Raw genomic sequence first — 18,091 nt, forward strand, 5'->3', positions numbered from 1 at the left:
TCTTGATAAAGAGGTAAGTATTCTGTATGATTAGGAAGCACATTGTGCTATCGTCGTAAACCGAGTTAGGGAGAGCTAATGCAGTAAGGAAAGGGGTCCTAAGTTATACAAAACGCTTAGTAGTGTACACAAGAACACTAGCTTAATTTATTGAGCCCTGTGCACCGCTCCGGTCGACGCTTTGCATGCATTACCACCCTATGAAATGTACTTTTATCCCATTTTACAGACAGGAAACTGGAGTGTCCAAATTCACTTAGCTAGGTGACAGGAACCCGGGCGAACTGCTACGGTAAACTTGAAGCAATTGCGCGCACAGCAAAGAGCCCAGGAGCAGAGAGGCACTTCCGGCCCGTCGGGGGCGGGCAGAGCGCTGCGCGTGCGCCAGGGCGGCGGGCGGGCCGGAGGCGCGCGCACCGAGAGCCGGATGTCCCGGCTGTGGTCTGTGCTCGGGTTCGGGCTGCTGGTGGCGGGCTCGCGCCTGCCGCGAGTCAGGTCCCAGGCCAACGCCTGTCGTGCGGGACCCACCTGGTGGGGACCGCGGCGGCAGAGCTCGGGTGGCCGCGGGGACTCAGAGGTCATGGCAAGCGCGGTGGTGAAGTACTTGAGGTAGGCGGGGCTCTGGTCGGGCGCGCGGTCGGAGGGCGCTCCCTACTGTGCGGGACTTGGGATGCAGCGCGGCTCTCGCGACCGAGCCCCTGAACGGAGGGTGTGCACAGCCAGGAGGAGGCTCAGGCCGTGGACCAGGAGCTGTTTAACGAGTACCAGTTCAGCGTGGACCAACTTATGGAGCTGGCTGGGCTGAGCTGTGCTACAGCCATTGCCAAGGTCAGTGGTGCACCTCTCCCTGGCCCCCTGGCCTATGCACAATGGAGTGGGAGGGCCAGCTGAGCCACGCTTGGGCTGTTACCGTCCAAAGCTGCTCTGAATCCCCTCTGCCTCTACTCTCAGGCTTATCCTCCCACGTCATTGTCCAGGAATCCCCCTACTGTCCTGGTCATCTGTGGCCCTGGGAATAATGGAGGAGATGGCTTGGTCTGTGCCCGACACCTCAAACTCTTTGTGAGTATGTGAAAGGCTGTGGGGAGGCTGTGAGGTTTCTAGGATCTGAACATGAATTGCCCCCTTTCCTTTCCTCGTAGGGCTACCAGCCAACCATCTATTACCCCAAAAGACCCAATAAGCCACTCTTCACTGCACTGGTGACCCAATGTCAGAAAATGGACATCCCTTTCCTTAGTGAAATGCCTCCAGAGGTAGGTGGCTCCAGTTAAGTGCCCTCCTCAATAACCACTGTATTCTTCTCTTCCCTCAGGTTTCTAGGCTGAGCTCATCTGTTTATCTTCCTCTAGATTTTAAACTCTTAGAGGGTAGGAATAGTGCCTGGCACAAAAGATGCCTAAAGTATGCTATTTGAATAGAAGCAGTGTTTTGTTTTAAGAGCCTTCTCCTCCCCCATAAGATGTGCTCTGTGAGTTCTCAATACTACCTCTAAAGCTTCCTTTCCCCTTGCCCTGGTTGGTGTGGCTCAGGTGGTTGGCTGTCCTCACATCCACGAAAAGGTTGGAGGCTCGATTCCCAGTCAGGGTACATGCCTGGGTTGCAGGCTCAATTCCCAGTAGGGGGCACGCAGGAGGCAGCTGATCCATGTTTCTCTTTCCCTCTCCCTTCCTCTCTAAAATCAATAAAAAACATTTTTAAAATAAATAAGTAAAGCTTCCTTTCCCCTTCATCTCCCCGGTCACTCCTTTTACTCTGTAGTCATTCTTCCCCTAGGATGCAGTATCTTAGGAGCTGAAGTCAGTGCCTAAACCCTTTCTGCAGATGCATGGATTTAGGGGCAAGAAACCTGAGAGCTTGGTAGTTTTAAAAAGTTAACACATTTTACAGATTAGGAGACTGAGGTGCAGCAAAGGAAAGTGGTTTTTCCAGTCACAGACCAGATCGTGGCAAAGCTGAGACCAGAACCTGGCCCTCCTAACTCCCAGTCTAATGGCAAGCAGGCAGAACTTGGTGTCTGGACTCGGCTTGGCCTGAATCAGGGACCAACTTGCACTTAACTCTAGGCCTCAGAATGCCATCTGAATGAGACAAAATTGTGTTTGTGCCTCTGGGTGCAGAGGACAGCCCTCTCCTGTTAAGAGCTCTTTGTGTAGCTGCTTGTTCTGACATCCTTTACTTTTCCTGCTCTGCCACAGGCCATGCTGATTGATGAGCTATATGAGCTGGTGGTGGATGCCATCTTTGGCTTCAGCTTCAAGGGTGATGTTCGGGAGCCATTCCGCAGCATCCTGAGTGTCCTGAATGGACTCACTGTGCCCATTGCCAGCATCGACATTCCCTCAGGTGCTGGGTCCAAGGAGGTTGGGATTAGGGTCATGCCCTGTCTTGAGGTAGGTACTTAGGAGTCCTGATTCTTGATCCAAGGCTCCGGCCAAGTCTAAAATGAGTCTAGAGGTGTAGAACATAGCCAGGAGCACCCTTTACATGTTGGCTTCAGCAGTACATGAGTTCCCAGGATGCAAATCCCTCAGGTGGGGATGCAGGGGGCTCCCCCTTCCTTTTGGACAAGGGTAAAGCAAGGTTCAGAAGAGGACTAGACATTTGGCCTCTTCTCTTCCTGAATACAGCCCTCTTTTCAGGATGGGACGTGGAGAAGGGAAACTCTGGAGGGATCCAGCCAGACTTGCTCATCTCCCTGACTGCACCCAAAAAGTCTGCCACCCAGTTCACAGGTCGCTACCATTACCTGGGGGGTCGTTTCGTACCACCTGCTCTGGAAAAGAAGTACCAGCTGAATCTGCCACCGTACCCTGACACGGAGTGTGTGTATCGTCTGCAGTGAGGGAAGGTGTGTGGGTGTTCTTCCCAATAGACTTAGTGTCTCTCTCCCCCAGAACTGTGGAGAGCCGAGAGCTCTTCTGGCAGTAAAGGTTAATGGGTGGCAGGCAACGATGGAGATATGACGTTGTCTCTGGGGAAGCAGAATAAGCAAGAGAGGTTGCTGTGGCATTTGGGGGCAATAAAAATTGACTCAGATGCTAAAAAAGGCTCCCACGTGAGGTGTGCTTGTCTTTTACACACTCGTTATTCTTGCCCATTAGGGCCACAGGACACTGGATGAGGTTCTCTAAGCTTTCCCCTTCCAGTCAACAATGTAGCAAGACCACAGCCGATTAACAGAAGGAATTTCTTCAAAGACACCAAGGAAACTTAATTTATATTTAGGACCTTCCCAGGCTGAGAATGGAGATGCCAGTCAGGACTTACATGTAGCCAGGAGCCCAAGCTGATGTTTATTGACTCATTTGGCACAGTATTAGAACCAGTTCATAGACCTAAATTTGTATGTTATAGTTTCACAATATTTAAAAATCAGGACATATCACATGTCTACATTTTTAGCTTTTTTTAGCAAGGATGCCTCTTCAAAGGGTTTTTGCATTCCTATTCCCACAGCCCCAGGCACTCCTTGTCTTTTGGCTGCCTGGCTCCTATAGGCACTTGAATTCATGATCTCTGGGTTAGAAGCTGCAAAGGGGAAGATGGCCACTCCGTCAACGAAGGCATGGTGCTACTGCTCTCCTCTCAGCAGGCTAGTATTTCGGAGTTCAGTTTCCTCCTTGGGAAGGACTCCTCACTGGGAGGGTGCAGGAGACCTACATCATCTCAGGTCTCTGAGGCTTCAACTCCTGAAAAGAAATCAATTGAAGCCCACCCTCACCTGACCTTCAGTCTCTTTTCTTCAATTTCTTCTTTTTTGTTCTCTGGTCAGTGCTGACTCTGACTCTTTCCTCCTCTGCTTGCTGCTGCCTCTTCTTACCTCTGCTGCTTGAGCCAGAGTGTGCTCTGTTCTCCGCTTCCCTAGCCCTGCCATCCTCGTGTCCATCCCTTACATCCAAGACACCCTCCTCCTCTTGATGCCGCTGTCTTTTCTTGCTTCTGCTTTTCCTATCACTGCATACTCTGCTTTCTGCTTCCTGGGTACCACCATCTACAACAGCCTCCTCAAGTTCATTATCTTCTATATTCAAGTCTTCCTTCCCATCCTGCTGCCTCTTGCTTCTGCTATGTGGATCAGCGTGTGCTCGGCTCTCTCCCTCCTCTGGTCTGACACCACCTACAGCCTCCTTACCTCCTCCTTTATCTAATACCCCTAGCTTCTCCTCTTTGTGGTGCTTCCTCTTCTTTTTCTTCCTTTTCCTGGGAGACTGATCAGCCTGTTCTCTGCTCCTCAGTTCCCCAAGCCCTCTTGTTCCTGCGGCCTCTTCCTCATCCCCTACAGTGGTCCCCTCTCTCTTATCTGTGACCTTTTCTTCTTGATGTCTTTTCTTCTTGCTTTTTTTGATGCTCTGGTCAGTGTGTTCTGGGTACTCCCTGTCTGCATTCCTTTCAGTTGCTGTAGCCTCTTCCTCCTCTTTCTGCTTCCTTTTCTTTTTCTTTCTTTTGAGGGGCTTGCTCTCAGACTGCAGCTGAGGGATTCCAGGGTCCTGGCCTTTGAGCTGAGCCAGGAAGGCCTGCTCCTGGGCCTCCAACCGAGCAAGCTTTGCCTTCATCGTAATCCCAAGACGGGCAGCCCTGAAATAGGGCCAAAGTCAGAGGGAGAGTATCAGGAAAAATAGGCCTAATTTTTGAGACGGTAGGGGAAATTGGTAGGTTCAGAGATGGGCAGGTAGAATAAATAATTTCCCTGGGGTCAAAAAGACTCAAGAAGTGGTATAGGCCATCCTCAGGGGTGGGCTTGTGATAGGGAGAAAAGTGAGACCCAGGAGCTAACCACTACTTACTTGTGTGCTGTTCGCCCCTCACAGGCTTGGAGCAGCATCTCATCAGTCAGACTGGTGGGGGTGGGGGGAGATCAGGAATTACAGATCTGGTGGAAAAGCCTGACCTCTCCTCCCCTCTAAAACATTTCTTCAACACTGAGTTCCTATTCAGGACCTGGCACTTTTCTAGGTGCAGGAGATGCAAAGATTAGTACAACACAGTTCCACCCTGCAGAAGCCCACAGTCAAGCATTTAAGACTTGGTCCTTTCTCTTAAGATATGCAGCATCTCTTCCTACCTGCCCCCAACACTAAAATGAAGTCTCACATTTTTGGAGGCTGGGGCCCCTGGTTGTCGTCATCACTGCAGCTTTCCAAGTCCTTGTCTGGCTTCTCCCCACCTGAAGTCAGTGTGGCAGTCTAGAAGGAGGGATCATGAGGTGGACAAGGCCCGCTCAACATACCACTGCTATCCCTCTTCCCTCCTGGATGCCTCCCCAAGAATTCAGACCAACAGGTACAAATTTGCCAGCCCCCAATATTGCTCCTTGCAGACCCACAGAGAGGTGCACCGAACTGCTAGTAGGCAGGAGTTTGAAGACCTGGGTTCTAGTCCTGTCTGCCATTACTAGCCAGCTGTGGGCTCTTCAGTAAGCCCCTTTTCCCCCTCTTTGGCCACATGTGCAAAATAAAGAGGATAGGTCAGATAATCTCTCAAGTCTCTGATTTCTAAGTCTTTTGAATTGGTCACCCCCTCCCTGCCTCACTCGGACAGCTCCTAATTATGCCCTACCTCCCACTCTGTTGCTGCCCCCTCAGCTGATGGTGGGGGTCCATGTAACCTGAAATTTCAATTCTTGCCCAGGGTCTGGGCAGTCTAATTAAACAACAGCAAGGTTGGTCACAAGACTCTACTGTTAGGACAATCTGAGAATATGTAGAGCATACAAGGCAATTGTTCAGGCTCCAGGGAACACCAGGGAAGGAAGAAAGGATGAACCCTCTCACACCCAGCCTCTAATACCTTCACAAACTTTTGATACAGCAAGTTGGGCTTGGGATGATTATGGCGGGTGGTCTTCTTAGAAAGGTGCTTTATCTGCACTCCATCCTGTGGGGAAGTATCAGGGAGTGGGTGACATACCCTGTCTCCCTCACCTCCATATGTCCCAGGCGCTCATGTTTCACATGCCCATCTATTGCAGTTCATACCTGCCTAGTTTCCACTACTATGCTGGCTGCAGTTTTGTTGAAGAGCTCATTCCACCAGTGGTTTGTGAACTCCTTGGCAGGGTCGTGTCCCACCTGCCAGAGGAAGAAGTATGAACCCTGAACCTGCCTCCCTGTCCTCAAGGGTTCCCCCTCTTCCCTATCCATACCTCCCCCAGCTTGCCCAGTCTTACCCCATGAGTGTCCTGCTTTAGTGTCACCCTGAGGGCCTGGGTAATGCCATTCTCCTTCCGGCCCAGGCCTTTGCCTGCAGAAGACAGTAATTTAGCTTACTCTGCCTGTCCCAAGCCCCCACAAGTGACCTAACACATGCCCCTCCTTGCCATTCCATACACCTAGCATTGGGCAAACTATCCTCTCAGAAGCCCTCCGAGTTCCATTCTTTCTAGCACCTCTCCATGCAGTCCCCCTGCCTTTATCTGAGGTCAAGCTCTTTTCCTTCATAATTCTTTCAGGACAGGTACCATGTTTCTTCCCCTCTGTCCCAGTCCTCCCAGCCACTTCTTTCTTACTATCCATTGTCAAATTTCTTCCTCTTCTCCCCTTTTCTGGAAAAGTCAGAAATTTTCTTCTGTAAATTTCCCTTTAAGCTAGCTTTTCCTCGTCCAATTGAGTGGACTACATAGGGGTAATCCAGGGTGATGCGCCTCCCCTGGGCAGAAGGTAGGCAGGGAATTGGGGATCACCTGGAGTCCATCCATGCTTTAGCAGCTGCTCCTCGGCAAACTTCATCCCATGACTCTTGACCTCCGGGGTGTCCCTCATGGTGAGAAAAGGGTCACTGTCCTCAGGTCCTCACCAGAGAAGAAGTCACCATTCCTTAAGAGGAAAGGAGAGAGTGCCAAATCATACATCAAATCCATCCTTATTGCTCTTATAAGAATTCTTTCCTGAAACTGAGGCAAGACAGTGGAAGGAGGCCTGGTCCTTGGGGAGCTCCCTGTCTAACCATAGAGAGGTAAATGTCAACATGTCAGAAGTTAATAATACCTACACTTACAGAGAACTCACCACATGCCAGGCTATGCTAAGGCCTTACGCAGAGTATGTCATTTAATCTTCCCAGCCTAGGAAGATTTCCTGAACTTTACATTCAGGAAAACATGATTATCCCTATTTTACAAATGAGAAAACTGAAGCCTAAAGAGATTAGATGACTTCCCCAAGGTCACACAGCTAATGTGTGTAGAACTTAAACCCAGAAAGCTTGTGTGCAGAGTCCAAAACATGTCCCGTGGTTTACTACCATGTAAAAACAAAGCAATGAGATGCTTGTTAACCTGAGTTATAACTACTTAATAGAGCCCATATCCTATACCCATGCACTGGCATTTACACTCCTCTCAGTGTGGGGGCTACACACCTCTTCCCCACAGCTAGTCTTTCGATCTTGTTGAAACACCCCTCTTGAAATTGTACAGTTTAGGAAGGGCACTCTTATTGAGCACTTAATGCACAACAGGTGGATTACACATACTATGTTTCACTTAATACTGACAGTCCTACTAGGTATTATCGTTACTTTACAAATGAGGAAAACAAAACCTATGTTTCTTGCCTAGGGTTACACAGCTAATAAGAGATGGAGCTGGGATATGAGCCCAAGTTGCCTGACTGTAAAGTGACCCTCTTTCTATCACATCCCCAACTAATTGCGTTCTTTTATTATAATGTTTTCTTTTTTAAAATATGTTTTTATTGACTTTAGAGAGAGGAAGGGAGAAGGGGAGAGAGAGAAAAAAAAATTGATGTGAGAGAGAAACACCAATCAGCCGCCTCCTGCACATACCCCAACTGGGGATTGAGCCCACAAGCTGGGTATGTGCCCTGACCAGGAATCAAATCAACAACCTTTCAGTGCATAGGATGATGTTCAACCAACTGAGTCACACCAGCCAAAATGGCATTGAACTTATATACCAAATTTGCCTGTGAAATGGTTAAGACGGCTTATCACACAAGACATTCAAAACTAAGACTACCACTGCTGACTTGACTCACTAGTTAACTTGTATAGATCATTTACTACAGGTACTGCAGACTATTTTTAAAGCTGATCAGTGGTACTACTGGAGTAATCCTGTAGCCCCCCAAAGTGACAGCTCTGAAAATAAAACTTTCATGTGAGCCTGGCCAGGTGTGGCTCAGCGGTTGAGCGTAGACCTAGGATCCAGGCCATCAGGGTTCAATTCCCAGTCAGGGCACATGTCCGGGTTGCGGGCTCAATCCCCAGTCGGGGGCCTGCAGAAGGCAGCTGATCAATGACTCTCTCATCATTGATGTTTCTATCTCTCTCTCTCCCTCTCCTTTCTTCTCTCTGAAATCAATAAAGATATATTAAAAAACAAAACCAAAAAACTTTCATGTGAGTTTAGGAAGGTCTAGTAAGTATGCTTTAAAAAAATGAGATATATCATTAAGTCACCCTCCTAAACATTATATATTAGGCTTAAGTATGATGACCAGTCTGGTTAGGTTTGAAGAATAGCAAATTCAGAATGACTCACATTTCTACTGTTAAGGACAATTACCTGTAAACCTAGTTAATGCCTTGACAGTCCCAACAGAAAAGCATTGAGTAAGGAAATGGCCCTATCTTGCTTTTTGATACTGCTAAAGAGAAAATTCAAACAGTGAGGTCTTTTAAGGCCACCTCAAAACTCTGCCTCTTCTCAGAAGTTATTTCTGATCCATCAGCCCCCAGATTTCAGTAGGAATAATAATACTTATGCATTTACTCAATGACAGCCTGTTGCTGATTGCTTAACACAGATTTCTCATTTAATCCTCCCAAACGAAGGAACTGCACTGAGAGGTTTAATTAATTGCCCAAATCAAATAAGTAGCAGGTAGTAGATCCAGGATCTCAGGTATTCCAGAGTTGGCGTTAATCACATTCCTTGGTCTCTTACCGCTCTTTGTGCTTTCTGCTGTACGTCTTCCCACAGCCTGGTCTCTTGTCGCAGAAATTCGAAACAATGCGCCCTGGAGTGGGAGACGGGCTTTATTCCCTGACCTCAGCGCACTTCGTGCAGCACCAGGAATCGCGAATGCGTTCAGTCGTCATTTGTTGAACTGAACGGCTTAGGTGGGAATTTCTGTGACGGACTTACAATGGATACCTGTGGACCAAAGCAAGTAGGTCCCAGGCTGTGCGCCGCAATCTCTGTGAAGGCTGCGAGCACACTTTCAGAACTGTCTCCCCTCCAGCCAACCTGAGTTTCCAGGAGAAGCGGCTCTTTTTACAGCGGGTCAAAAGAGCCGGCTGCCTTCTCCCTAGGCCTCCTTCCTTCTGAGGTCTAAATTCCAGCCCTCCCGCGCCGCAGTTTTACTTGGGTAAAACTACTCTCCTGAGCCCAGGCTCCAACTGCCACTACTCAGGAGACAGCAGCCCCTTACCGTCACTGCGGGAGGCTCTGGGCGGAAACATGTGCCAGATCTGACTCGGGAGCTGCCACCTTCCCGGAAGTGTCGTTTTGGTCCTTCTAGGCTGTCCAAACCATAGAGACGAATCCAGGAACCAAATCTTGGTCCTCCCAAGAGAAACAGCATGGGGTGGGCTGTTATGGTTGCTATAGAAACTGGGCCGCAGAGCGTGTCCATTTCCGGAGGTACTAGAGGTGTGCCCCTGGCTGCCCATCTGCAGTGCCTGAGGGACCAAGGCATCTTTTTCGTCTCATGGCACACATAAGCTAATTACTAAAATTCTGCAGTACCCCTCAAAATATGCTTTTTTGCTAATCTGATTTAAAAAATAGGTATAATCTTGATTCATTCACACCAGATGACTATTGTGTTGGCTGTTGTCAGTTTTTTATTTGACAATCTAAGGGAAAAGAGGTCAGTGCCCTTGACTAGTCAGGTATTGCATGTTTTAAAAATTCTTGTGGCACACTGTTGAAAATTGCTGTGATAGAATGTTATTTTTCTTTCTGTTGAGGAAAAAAAAAAGGTGCACCTGTGTCTTACAGGGTTTTTCTAAGGCTCATATTATTTCCTAATCCTTGGTTTAGGCAGTTTCTAATTTTCCTACTTCATTAATCATTTGAGTTCATGATAATAAAAATATTACCATACCTTGTGTACACTGATTTTTTTTATTGTTGGAAGTATTACAGATGTCTCCCCTTCCCCCCAGTGATCCCCTCCACCCGGCATCCACCCCCACTCCCTTGTGTGCAGTGATTTACTATTTTAAAATAGTAGTTTTTATTTAAAACGGTGGTTTACAGTTTCAAATATCATATTCACAAGTATTATTATATTTTATTCTCACCAGAGTCCTGTGTTACATGTAGTTATCCCTATTTGTAGGTTAGTAAACTGAGAACCAGACAGCACAGAAAAAGGCAATGGAATGAGAATACTGTGATCTCAGCCACAGGCTGCCTTTGATGCAATCCAGTGTGGATTTTGCTTAACAAACATTTATTTCTCTTTGAAGCCCCTTTGCCATCTGCCCCTTGGTAGCATCATTCTCTGCAGTTGGGGTCAAGAGTCGTCTCTGAGCCCTGCATCACTGTCCTTCTAGGTCTTCTTTTCCTTTCCCTGGCCTCAGTGTCTGCTTCTTTGAAGGGGCTTGAACACCCCAGTGTGCTGGGGGAGATGAACAGTGGGGGTGGGGGTGGGGCATAACAGGAGTCCTCTTTCTTTTCAGTGCTTGCTGCCACCTCTAAAATCCTCCTAGAGCCCAGCTGGTGTGGCTCAGTGGTTGAGCATCCACCTATGAACCAGGGGGTCATGGTTAGATTCCCCATCAGGGCACATGCCCAAGTTGCAGGCTTCATCCCCTGTGGGGGGTATGCAGGGGACAGCTGACCAATGACTCTCTCATCATTGATGTTTCTGTCTCTCCCTCTGAAATCTATAAAAAACATTAAAAAAAAAAAAAAATCCTCCCAGAGGATTGCAGGCTGGTTTTAAGGTAGCAGACACATACATCCATTTGCTTTGCTTTTTAAAAAAATATGATATTTTCAGATACATTAGTAAAAATGTTGTGGAAAATTTTCTGAACCGGGCAGTATAAAAGACATCAATACTCTGGCCCTGGCCAGGTAGCTCTGTTGGCTAGGTTGTCCTGATATGCCATGGTTACTTACCGGTTTGATCCCGGGTCAAGAATCACTCAGTGAATGCATAAATAAGTGGAACAACGAATCAGTGTTTCTCTCTCTCTCAAATCGATAAAATAAATTTAAAAAAAAACAAAAAAACACACACCAATACTAGTGAGAGTAGAGGTGGGAAAGAGACCCGCTGGAACTAAAAACAGCAAGGCATCCTAGTCTTTTTCTTGGCACTGCTGCTACAGTTACGGAGAAAACTGCTTTGAGAAATTGGGGCTACCTCCCTCCCAACTACAGTTTAGCAGAACCCATGAAAAGCGAGAGTTTGAAGGACACCCCCAGAGTTGCAAGCTCTCTACCGCAGCATTTTCACCTCCGAACGTACTTCGCCTTAGACTCGCGATGAGCCACAGGGCGCCAGGTCCGAGCGGAGCCAGAGCTCTGCAGAGCCCGTCTGAGCGGTAATGCAGTCTCTCCCGCCACCTGCTGGCGATGTCATGTATTGCATGTTATTTAAATCGACAAAAAATTCACACGTAATATCTTGAAAGCTCAGACGCATAGGTAACAAAGTGTTAAAAGTTATTTTCTATGTTTGGTAGGATTAAAGGGGATTTTCATTTTTAAAAATGATTTTGTTTGTTAAATTGTCTACAATTAAGTGTATCATTGTGTAATCACTTAAAAAAGCAATAAAATGTGCCTTCTAATTTAAAAAAATCATTATTCTATAATTCATCCTGGCTTAATTAAAAACACACACAGAATTTTAATAGAATGTATACCTCCTGTATGCATGGGGGCAAAAACGAGCAACTTATTCTCAGGAAAAATGAGCAACTTATTCTCATGTTTAAATCTTTGAGCTTCCTGAAATTTTTTTAGTTTAAGGAATGAGTTATGGACTCATTCCCAGGTGATTAATTAATTGTCCCAACCTCTAGCAACCTAAATGTTCATCAGTAGGCATCTCATTAACTAAATTATGCTACAGCCACCCACTGGAATACTGTGCAGACAGAAAAAAGAGTGAGGAAGCTTTATGCCATGTGCTGATAGGACAGACGCTCACAACGTATTATTAGGTAAAAAAAGCAAGGTAGGGAACAGTTTGTATAATATGACTTCAATTCAATTCAAAAACAACATAAAGGCCCTGGCTGGATGGCTTGGTTAATTAGAGCATCATCCCAATACGCCAAGGTTGCAGGTTCCATCCCTGGTCAGGGCACATACATACAAGGATCAACCATTAAAAGCATAGGTAAGTGAAACAACAAATCAATGTTTCTCTCTCTTTCCCCCCTTCCTCTCTATCTAAAATCAATTTTAAAAGAATATATGCATCATGGATGTTTCTATTTATCTGCATTCTCATAGAGTCTTAAAAACTTCTGACAGACACAGAAGAGGTTTAATTGTTCGGGGGAAGCGAGAAGGAAGGAAGGAAAGAAGGACTTGGCTTTTTGTTTTACCCCTTTAGTAGTGGTTGAAGTCTTTTTCATTATGTGTATGTATTACTTTTGTTATAAATAAATAAAAATAATTAAGTGAGGCAGCCTCACGCCCTCCCTAGACATAGAAATACAGAGAGTAAGGGGAAAACATCTCTGGCCCTCTATCACTTTTTGCTTCCCCTGCCCCCTTCCTTCCTTATTCCCCTTTCCCTCGTCCCCTGTGCTGCCGCCTCAGGCTTTGGGGACACGTCACTGCTTACCCTCACTGCACAGATGGGCCCACCTGTTTTTAGAGGATGTGGCTAGCGCAAGGATGAGTGAATGAGTTCAATGGGTCCCATCTTTTCCCCACCCTGTTCTCCCCCACTCTAGCCTTGTTTCAACTTGAACCAACCACAGAACAATGAACCTAATTCACTGTGTGCTTTTCACTTGGTAGAATTCCGTTCCACTGTCCTCACACTGGCCAGTCCTTTGGGGCAGATGTGCCTGTTTGATACAGAGCCTGAAGCTCCAGGAGTTTGCTCTTGAATCTCATATGAGGTTAGCATATGGCTGGAACAGGATTCCTGAATCATGGTCCAGTGTTGCTCCCATAGCCCACATGGCCTCGTGCCCCATGCCTCAGGTTGGCAGCCTCCCGAAGGGCACGGACCTCATCTCCCACTTCCTTCCCACCTTTGGCTCTATCCACAGGACAAAGGCTGTTCAGGGTGCAGAGAGGTCCCCTGAGTCAAAAGCATGTCTTTCCTCAAGGCTGATTCCCTGGACCCCCCCCCCCCATTGTCCTGTAGTGCAGCCAGGATCCAGCCCCACAAGACACCTGAAGGAAGGAAGAGGGCGGCCTGGGGGACCCCAGGGAGGAGAAAGGCAGGGCCGGCAGAGGAGGAGGTGAAGCTGCCCACAGCACCTCCAGAGAGCTCTGCAGGGAGGCAGGGTGGTGGTGGAGGCAGCTGTGTGTATAGTCACACCTAGTCCCTCCCCGATCTTTCCCCTAAAGTGCCATTTTGCCAACTCTTCTAGTCCTTCATGTGACAATCCCAGCAATAAACTGGGATCGTGCTGTCAGCAGGGGTCAAGAAAATGAGTCAGCCAAATGTGCCTGGAGGGTGTAAGCTGAGCCTGCGATGTGAGGGAAAGAGGTGTCAGGACCCCATGCTTGTTCTAGATGATTCCACCTCACCCTGGTCAAGAGGTACCATAAGTGGCAAAAGTTTCTCTTTGAAAGATGCTAATTCAATGAAAAGGTGGCAACTCAAGCCTGAGCAGATTCCTCTTTTGCAGTGTCTTGGGGAAAACTCAGAATGAAAGTGTCACTGAGCAAACTAAACACAGCTTGTCTATTCGCTGTGTTTATTACTGATCTCTTCCTTTCTCACTCTGCCCTCAAACGGTTCTTTTGGCATCTATCAAATAGTTCGAGGTTTTCCCCCACGCCAAACTCAGCCTTTTGTGGATTTAGAGACCAGAGATTCCAAGCCACAGTTGAGAAGTGATCTGGGGAGGAAGGAGCGCTGGGTGAGGCATGGCCTGGGGGGGTGGCGGCGGCTGGCTGCGGGGCCTTTCCTTGTGCCCCCCTCCCTCGGGAGGCTGTTTGTTTGAGTTGGGTGGGAGCCAATCAGATGCGCGGGATCAGGGTGTCCTGGCCCGGGAGACAGGGGGTTATTTGTCTCGTTTGTTTGTCTCTCTGGGAGGAGGGAAGGGCTTAGAAACAGGATGGAGCAGACAGTCAATCAAGCCCCCAGGAGTGCCATGGGAGAGCTCCTGTTATTAGATCTGGCCCCAGGGAAAACCCTGGAGAGTCAAGAAGAGGAGTGGGAGATGGATCACGGAAAAAAGCGGCAAGTTCTCGGTTTGACTCAACAGCTGCCTTCTGCAGGGTCTTGGACAAGTCCCTTTCCCTTCCATCTCCTCTTCCTCTGATAACCGAGGAGGCTAAGCACCCTGAGGTTCCCTCGGTTCTGAATGTGGATGATTCTAAAAGCACTAAACTACTGGTGTGTGGTTGCTCAGCGGAGGTAAAAGAAGGCTAAGAGGCAATTCGAAGCTCAGAACATTTCTAAATGGCTATTTATGGAGGGAGTCCTCCCTCTGCATTGCTAGCAAACAAAAAAGAAGTGTGCTTGCTCACTCTGGGTGTTGGAAAGCTTCTATGTCTTGATGGGGGGTCAGGGGGGTGCATAATTACATGGTGCGTGCTCATGTCAAAATTAATTGAGCTGTGCATTTTGTTGCTGTAAATTATACCTCAACAGAAAGGTTTTTAAAATGAGCTTGAACTCCAAAATGAGTTTAGACTTCAGAAAAAACTTCCGAACAAGAGACTTTAGAGAAGTGAATTTCTACCCAGGTAAGTTAAGGATCTCCCTTCTGGTGAGAACTTTAAAATTATGCACCTGTGCTGAGGGAGGAGGCAAGGAAAAAAAAGAATATGACCTGGCTCTTGGAGAGCTTCCCCAAACCCTTCCATCCTCAGGAATTCCCGTGTCATGTTCCTTCCTGGAGACAGAAAAATCCTCCTTGCTGTTTAATTTCCATCTCCCCTATTGCAATTCTAAGCACTCACTCTGGCCTCTATGGAGCCCAGCCTCACATAAGATCTCTAAAGCCTCGAAGCTTACAGTATTGAGGGAGACTCCATTTCAACCTGCTCACTGACCGTTCTCTTCCCCCATCCCATTCTGTCCTCCTTGGGGGTGTCAGTTCCTGTTCTAAGCCCACCCCCACCCAGACCCTTTTTCCGGTGGTGTGTGCCAGCCAGTCCTGCATCCCACATCCCCAGCTGTTGACATTTTGTTGCCATTGCCCACAGGATAAAGAAAGGGCCCCTGTTGTTCAACAATGGGGGAAAGATGGGGACAATGGAAAATTGTGCTTCTGATGGGGTGGGGACAGAGAAGGAAAGGATAGACGGATGGACAGATGCGGGGGCTGGACAGAAGGGGTCAGGTTTCTCGAAGCAGCTGGAGGTCCTGAAAGTCTGGCTCCCACCTCGAGAGCCTCTTCCATAGGCGATGAGCACCCAGGCACCGGAGAGCAGAGGTGAGGATTTTGTTGGGAAAGGAGGAGGGGAGGGGTGCTCCATTCCCCCACTGCTCTTCTGGGTCTTCTAAGTTCTGGCCTATTATGGAGTCAGAGCCCAGAAAGCCAAGATTGTTGGCCCACAGCTCAGCCTGCAGATGAGGCCCATATGGAAAAATGGAGGCATCTGAATTTGACAGCTATGGATCTTTGAGTCTCATGCCCATGCCATGCCCATTGGTTCAACATCCTCATACCCACCAATCAATACCCTTCTCTGGTGCAAGAGCATCTAGATGAAACGGGGCACCTCACTCTCTGCAGTCATCCAGGTGACCATTCCTGGTTGCCTCCTTTACTCCATACCCCTTAGTGGGTCCCTGCCCCATATCCCAAGCCCAGCATCTTCCCCTGGGCCCAGGACAGTGAGCACCGCAGATACAGTGCCTGGTCACAGGGCTGGACACGGGTCACTTAGCCTAGCTTAGTGGAGTAATGGGTAATGGAGTTCTTGGCTCCTTGGCTTCTTCTGTGAGCTCAGGGCAGAAGCCTTTCCTCAAAGGTGCAAAAGGAGCGACTGCACTGACCAGGTGCCCAAGTCCAGGGCTCTGAGGTGCTTGGACCTCCCAGTGGCCCAGGCAGCTCCTTCACCTGGAACCTCTCCTCCAGCAGGACAAAAAGCTGCCAATCACTGCTCCCTCCATCTCTGTGAAGAGACCAGCTTCTAACAGGTAGGCCCTGGAGCTGTTGTTGGCCCCTCTCTATTCTCTGTAAGGAGTATAAAGAAGATGTGTGTGCCCTTGCTTTAAAATACAGAAATATAGATCTGTGATTAAGAGCTTAAGCCTCAGTCAGACCCAGATTCAATCCCAGAAAACTCCTCCCTACAAGCTGTTTACCTCACTCAAGTTTACTAAAATGCATGCACCTTTGAGTATATAAAATGGGATTCAATAATCGTTCCTACCTTGTAGGATTGCTGAGAGGTGTAAATATAAAAGTATACATGTAAAGTGCTTAGAGCCATTTTGGGCACATTAAACTGGTTAATGCCATTACTATTGGCCTCTCAGTCGGTCTCACTTCCCACTATGGCTCTGCTTACCACGTTCTCCTGTACAGAAGTGGTTCTCTTGCTCATGTCCCTGTCCCAAATACTTTCCCTTTTAGCCACTGGGAAGTCCTTTCTGTGCTTAACCCCCATTTCTCCTTCTGCAAGGTCGTCTTTGGCCTTCATTTGCAGAAAGATGCTCAGCTCCTAAGCTTTCTGACTCCTCCTCAGTGTTTCCTCCCTCACCTTGTCCCAGCTCTCCTTCCCAGAAGGCCTTAATCTGAGCTCATTCATTAACACACAAACACATATTAACTTAGTACCTACTGTATGCCAGAAACTATGCTGGGAGCTGCAGAAATGAGCAAACACATACCTACCACTTACTACATATCAGGCACTATTTTAAGCAGTTTGCATATATTATTTTCATCAAATCCTCACAACTACTCAGTAAGGGAGGCGTGCGCTGTTATCCATATCTTACTCCATGTCCTCACTGAGGCAGAGAGAGGTTAAGTGCCTTGTTCAAAGTCATGCAGTTAGGAAGTGGAGGGATCAGATCTTAAAAATGAATAAAACTAGGTTAAGGGGCCCTCAGTTTTAAAAAATTATCAAGGTGATGAAGAATAGATACAATAAAGGAGAAAATAACTACTGAAATAGACAACTGTGTTTGAAATCTTTTTTATAGCTATAATTTTTATACTTTATAATTACTTTATAATTACTACATTTGCATATGTATAACTTTCAAATTCACACTGTTGATTTAGCTGCTAATAAAAATACTTCTAAGGGGAAAAAAATCCTCAACTCAGTGCAGTAGGGGAACCAGACAAGTGGATCACAGTGCACCGCAGTGTGGTGAACTGGGGGGAGGGGGGAGAGCCTTCCCAAAAAAGGCAAGGCCCAAACTGATGTCTGTGAGGAGGTGAGAGTGAACTTGGACTGTTTGAACCAGAAGTCCAAACGTGTGGGGCATAGCACAGAGGGCAGGTGGTGAAGGGCAGGGAGAGGCTGGATCACAGAGCCTTAGAAGCTGTGGTGAGGCGACTGGATTTTATTCTCAGGGCAACAGAGAGACAGTTTTAAGCAGGAGAGTGACCAGATCATATTTACTCTGGCTTCAGATGGGAATGAGTGTTGGTAGAGGCTAGAGACTGGAGCTGGCAATCCAGATGGCAAGACTTGGAAGTGGTGCTTATGATGAGGAGATAGGTAGAGGATTTGCTGCCAAAAGGGATGAGAGAGAGGAAGGATGGGCAGGGGTGGGAGTGTGGTTGCTACTGACCCCCTCGCCCACCACCTTCCTTTTGCCATGAATATAAGCCCCTTTTTCTGCCCCCATGGCTTCCAGCCAGACAGTCCCTCTGAGAAATCCCTGCCGGGAGTTAATCTCAAACCCTGTTTTCCCCACCCTGCCCCCATTCCTTTAGCCCTAAAGAATGGTCCACCCTCTGTGCCTTGTAGACCCAGCTAGGCTGACTCCCCATC

At 47.8% G+C, this 18,091-nt stretch overlaps 2 protein-coding genes across 3 annotated transcripts; one reads left to right on the top strand and one right to left on the bottom strand.

Moving 5' to 3' along the window:
• The first annotated feature begins 424 nt into the window (after positions 1-424).
• NAXE (NAD(P)HX epimerase) lies at positions 425-9,624 on the top strand. 2 transcript variants are annotated; one of them, XM_016221610.2, is made up of 7 exons: positions 425-609; positions 720-828; positions 952-1,062; positions 1,143-1,256; positions 2,199-2,346; positions 2,643-2,851; positions 8,945-9,624. In XM_016221610.2, the coding sequence occupies exons 1-6, from the start codon at positions 428-430 to the stop codon at positions 2,843-2,845; spliced, it is 867 nt and encodes a 288-aa protein (XP_016077096.1). In that variant the 5' UTR covers positions 425-427; the 3' UTR covers positions 2,846-2,851; positions 8,945-9,624. The 2 variants fall into 2 exon arrangements, with proteins under 2 accessions (XP_016077096.1, XP_016077095.1); XM_016221609.2 differs by lacking the exon at positions 8,945-9,624 and having other exon boundaries at positions 2,643-5,164.
• GPATCH4 (G-patch domain containing 4) lies at positions 2,873-6,804 on the bottom strand. The gene is made up of 7 exons (XM_016221608.2): positions 6,683-6,804; positions 6,170-6,243; positions 5,979-6,071; positions 5,791-5,877; positions 5,095-5,186; positions 4,788-4,838; positions 2,873-4,578 (listed from the first exon to the last, which is right to left on the bottom strand). Exons 1-7 carry the CDS (start codon positions 6,759-6,761, stop codon positions 3,732-3,734), a joined length of 1,323 nt encoding a protein of 440 aa, XP_016077094.2. The 5' UTR covers positions 6,762-6,804; the 3' UTR covers positions 2,873-3,731.
• Positions 9,625-18,091: the final 8,467 nt, after the last annotated feature.

Source organism: Miniopterus natalensis, chromosome 19, assembly GCF_054644295.1.
Source record: "Miniopterus natalensis isolate mMinNat1 chromosome 19, mMinNat1.hap1, whole genome shotgun sequence".
Classification (NCBI taxonomy): domain Eukaryota; kingdom Metazoa; phylum Chordata; class Mammalia; order Chiroptera; family Miniopteridae; genus Miniopterus; species Miniopterus natalensis.

Coding starts and splice junctions, on each gene's coding strand:
- NAXE (XM_016221610.2), top strand. CDS start 428: ATGTCCCGGCTGTGGTCTGTGCTCGGGTTCGGGCTGCTGGTGGCGGGC. Junction 1,063..1,142: donor CCCGACACCTCAAACTCTTT/GTGAGTATGTGA, acceptor CTTTCCTCGTAG/GGCTACCAGCCAACCATCTA. Junction 2,347..2,642: donor CAGCATCGACATTCCCTCAG/GTGCTGGGTCCA, acceptor CCCTCTTTTCAG/GATGGGACGTGGAGAAGGGA.
- GPATCH4 (XM_016221608.2), bottom strand. CDS start 6,761: ATGAGGGACACCCCGGAGGTCAAGAGTCATGGGATGAAGTTTGCCGAG. Junction 5,878..5,978: donor TAGTAGTGGAAACTAGGCAG/GTATGAACTGCA, acceptor ACTTCCCCACAG/GATGGAGTGCAGATAAAGCA. Junction 4,579..4,787: donor GAGGGGCGAACAGCACACAA/GTAAGTAGTGGT, acceptor GCCCTATTTCAG/GGCTGCCCGTCTTGGGATTA.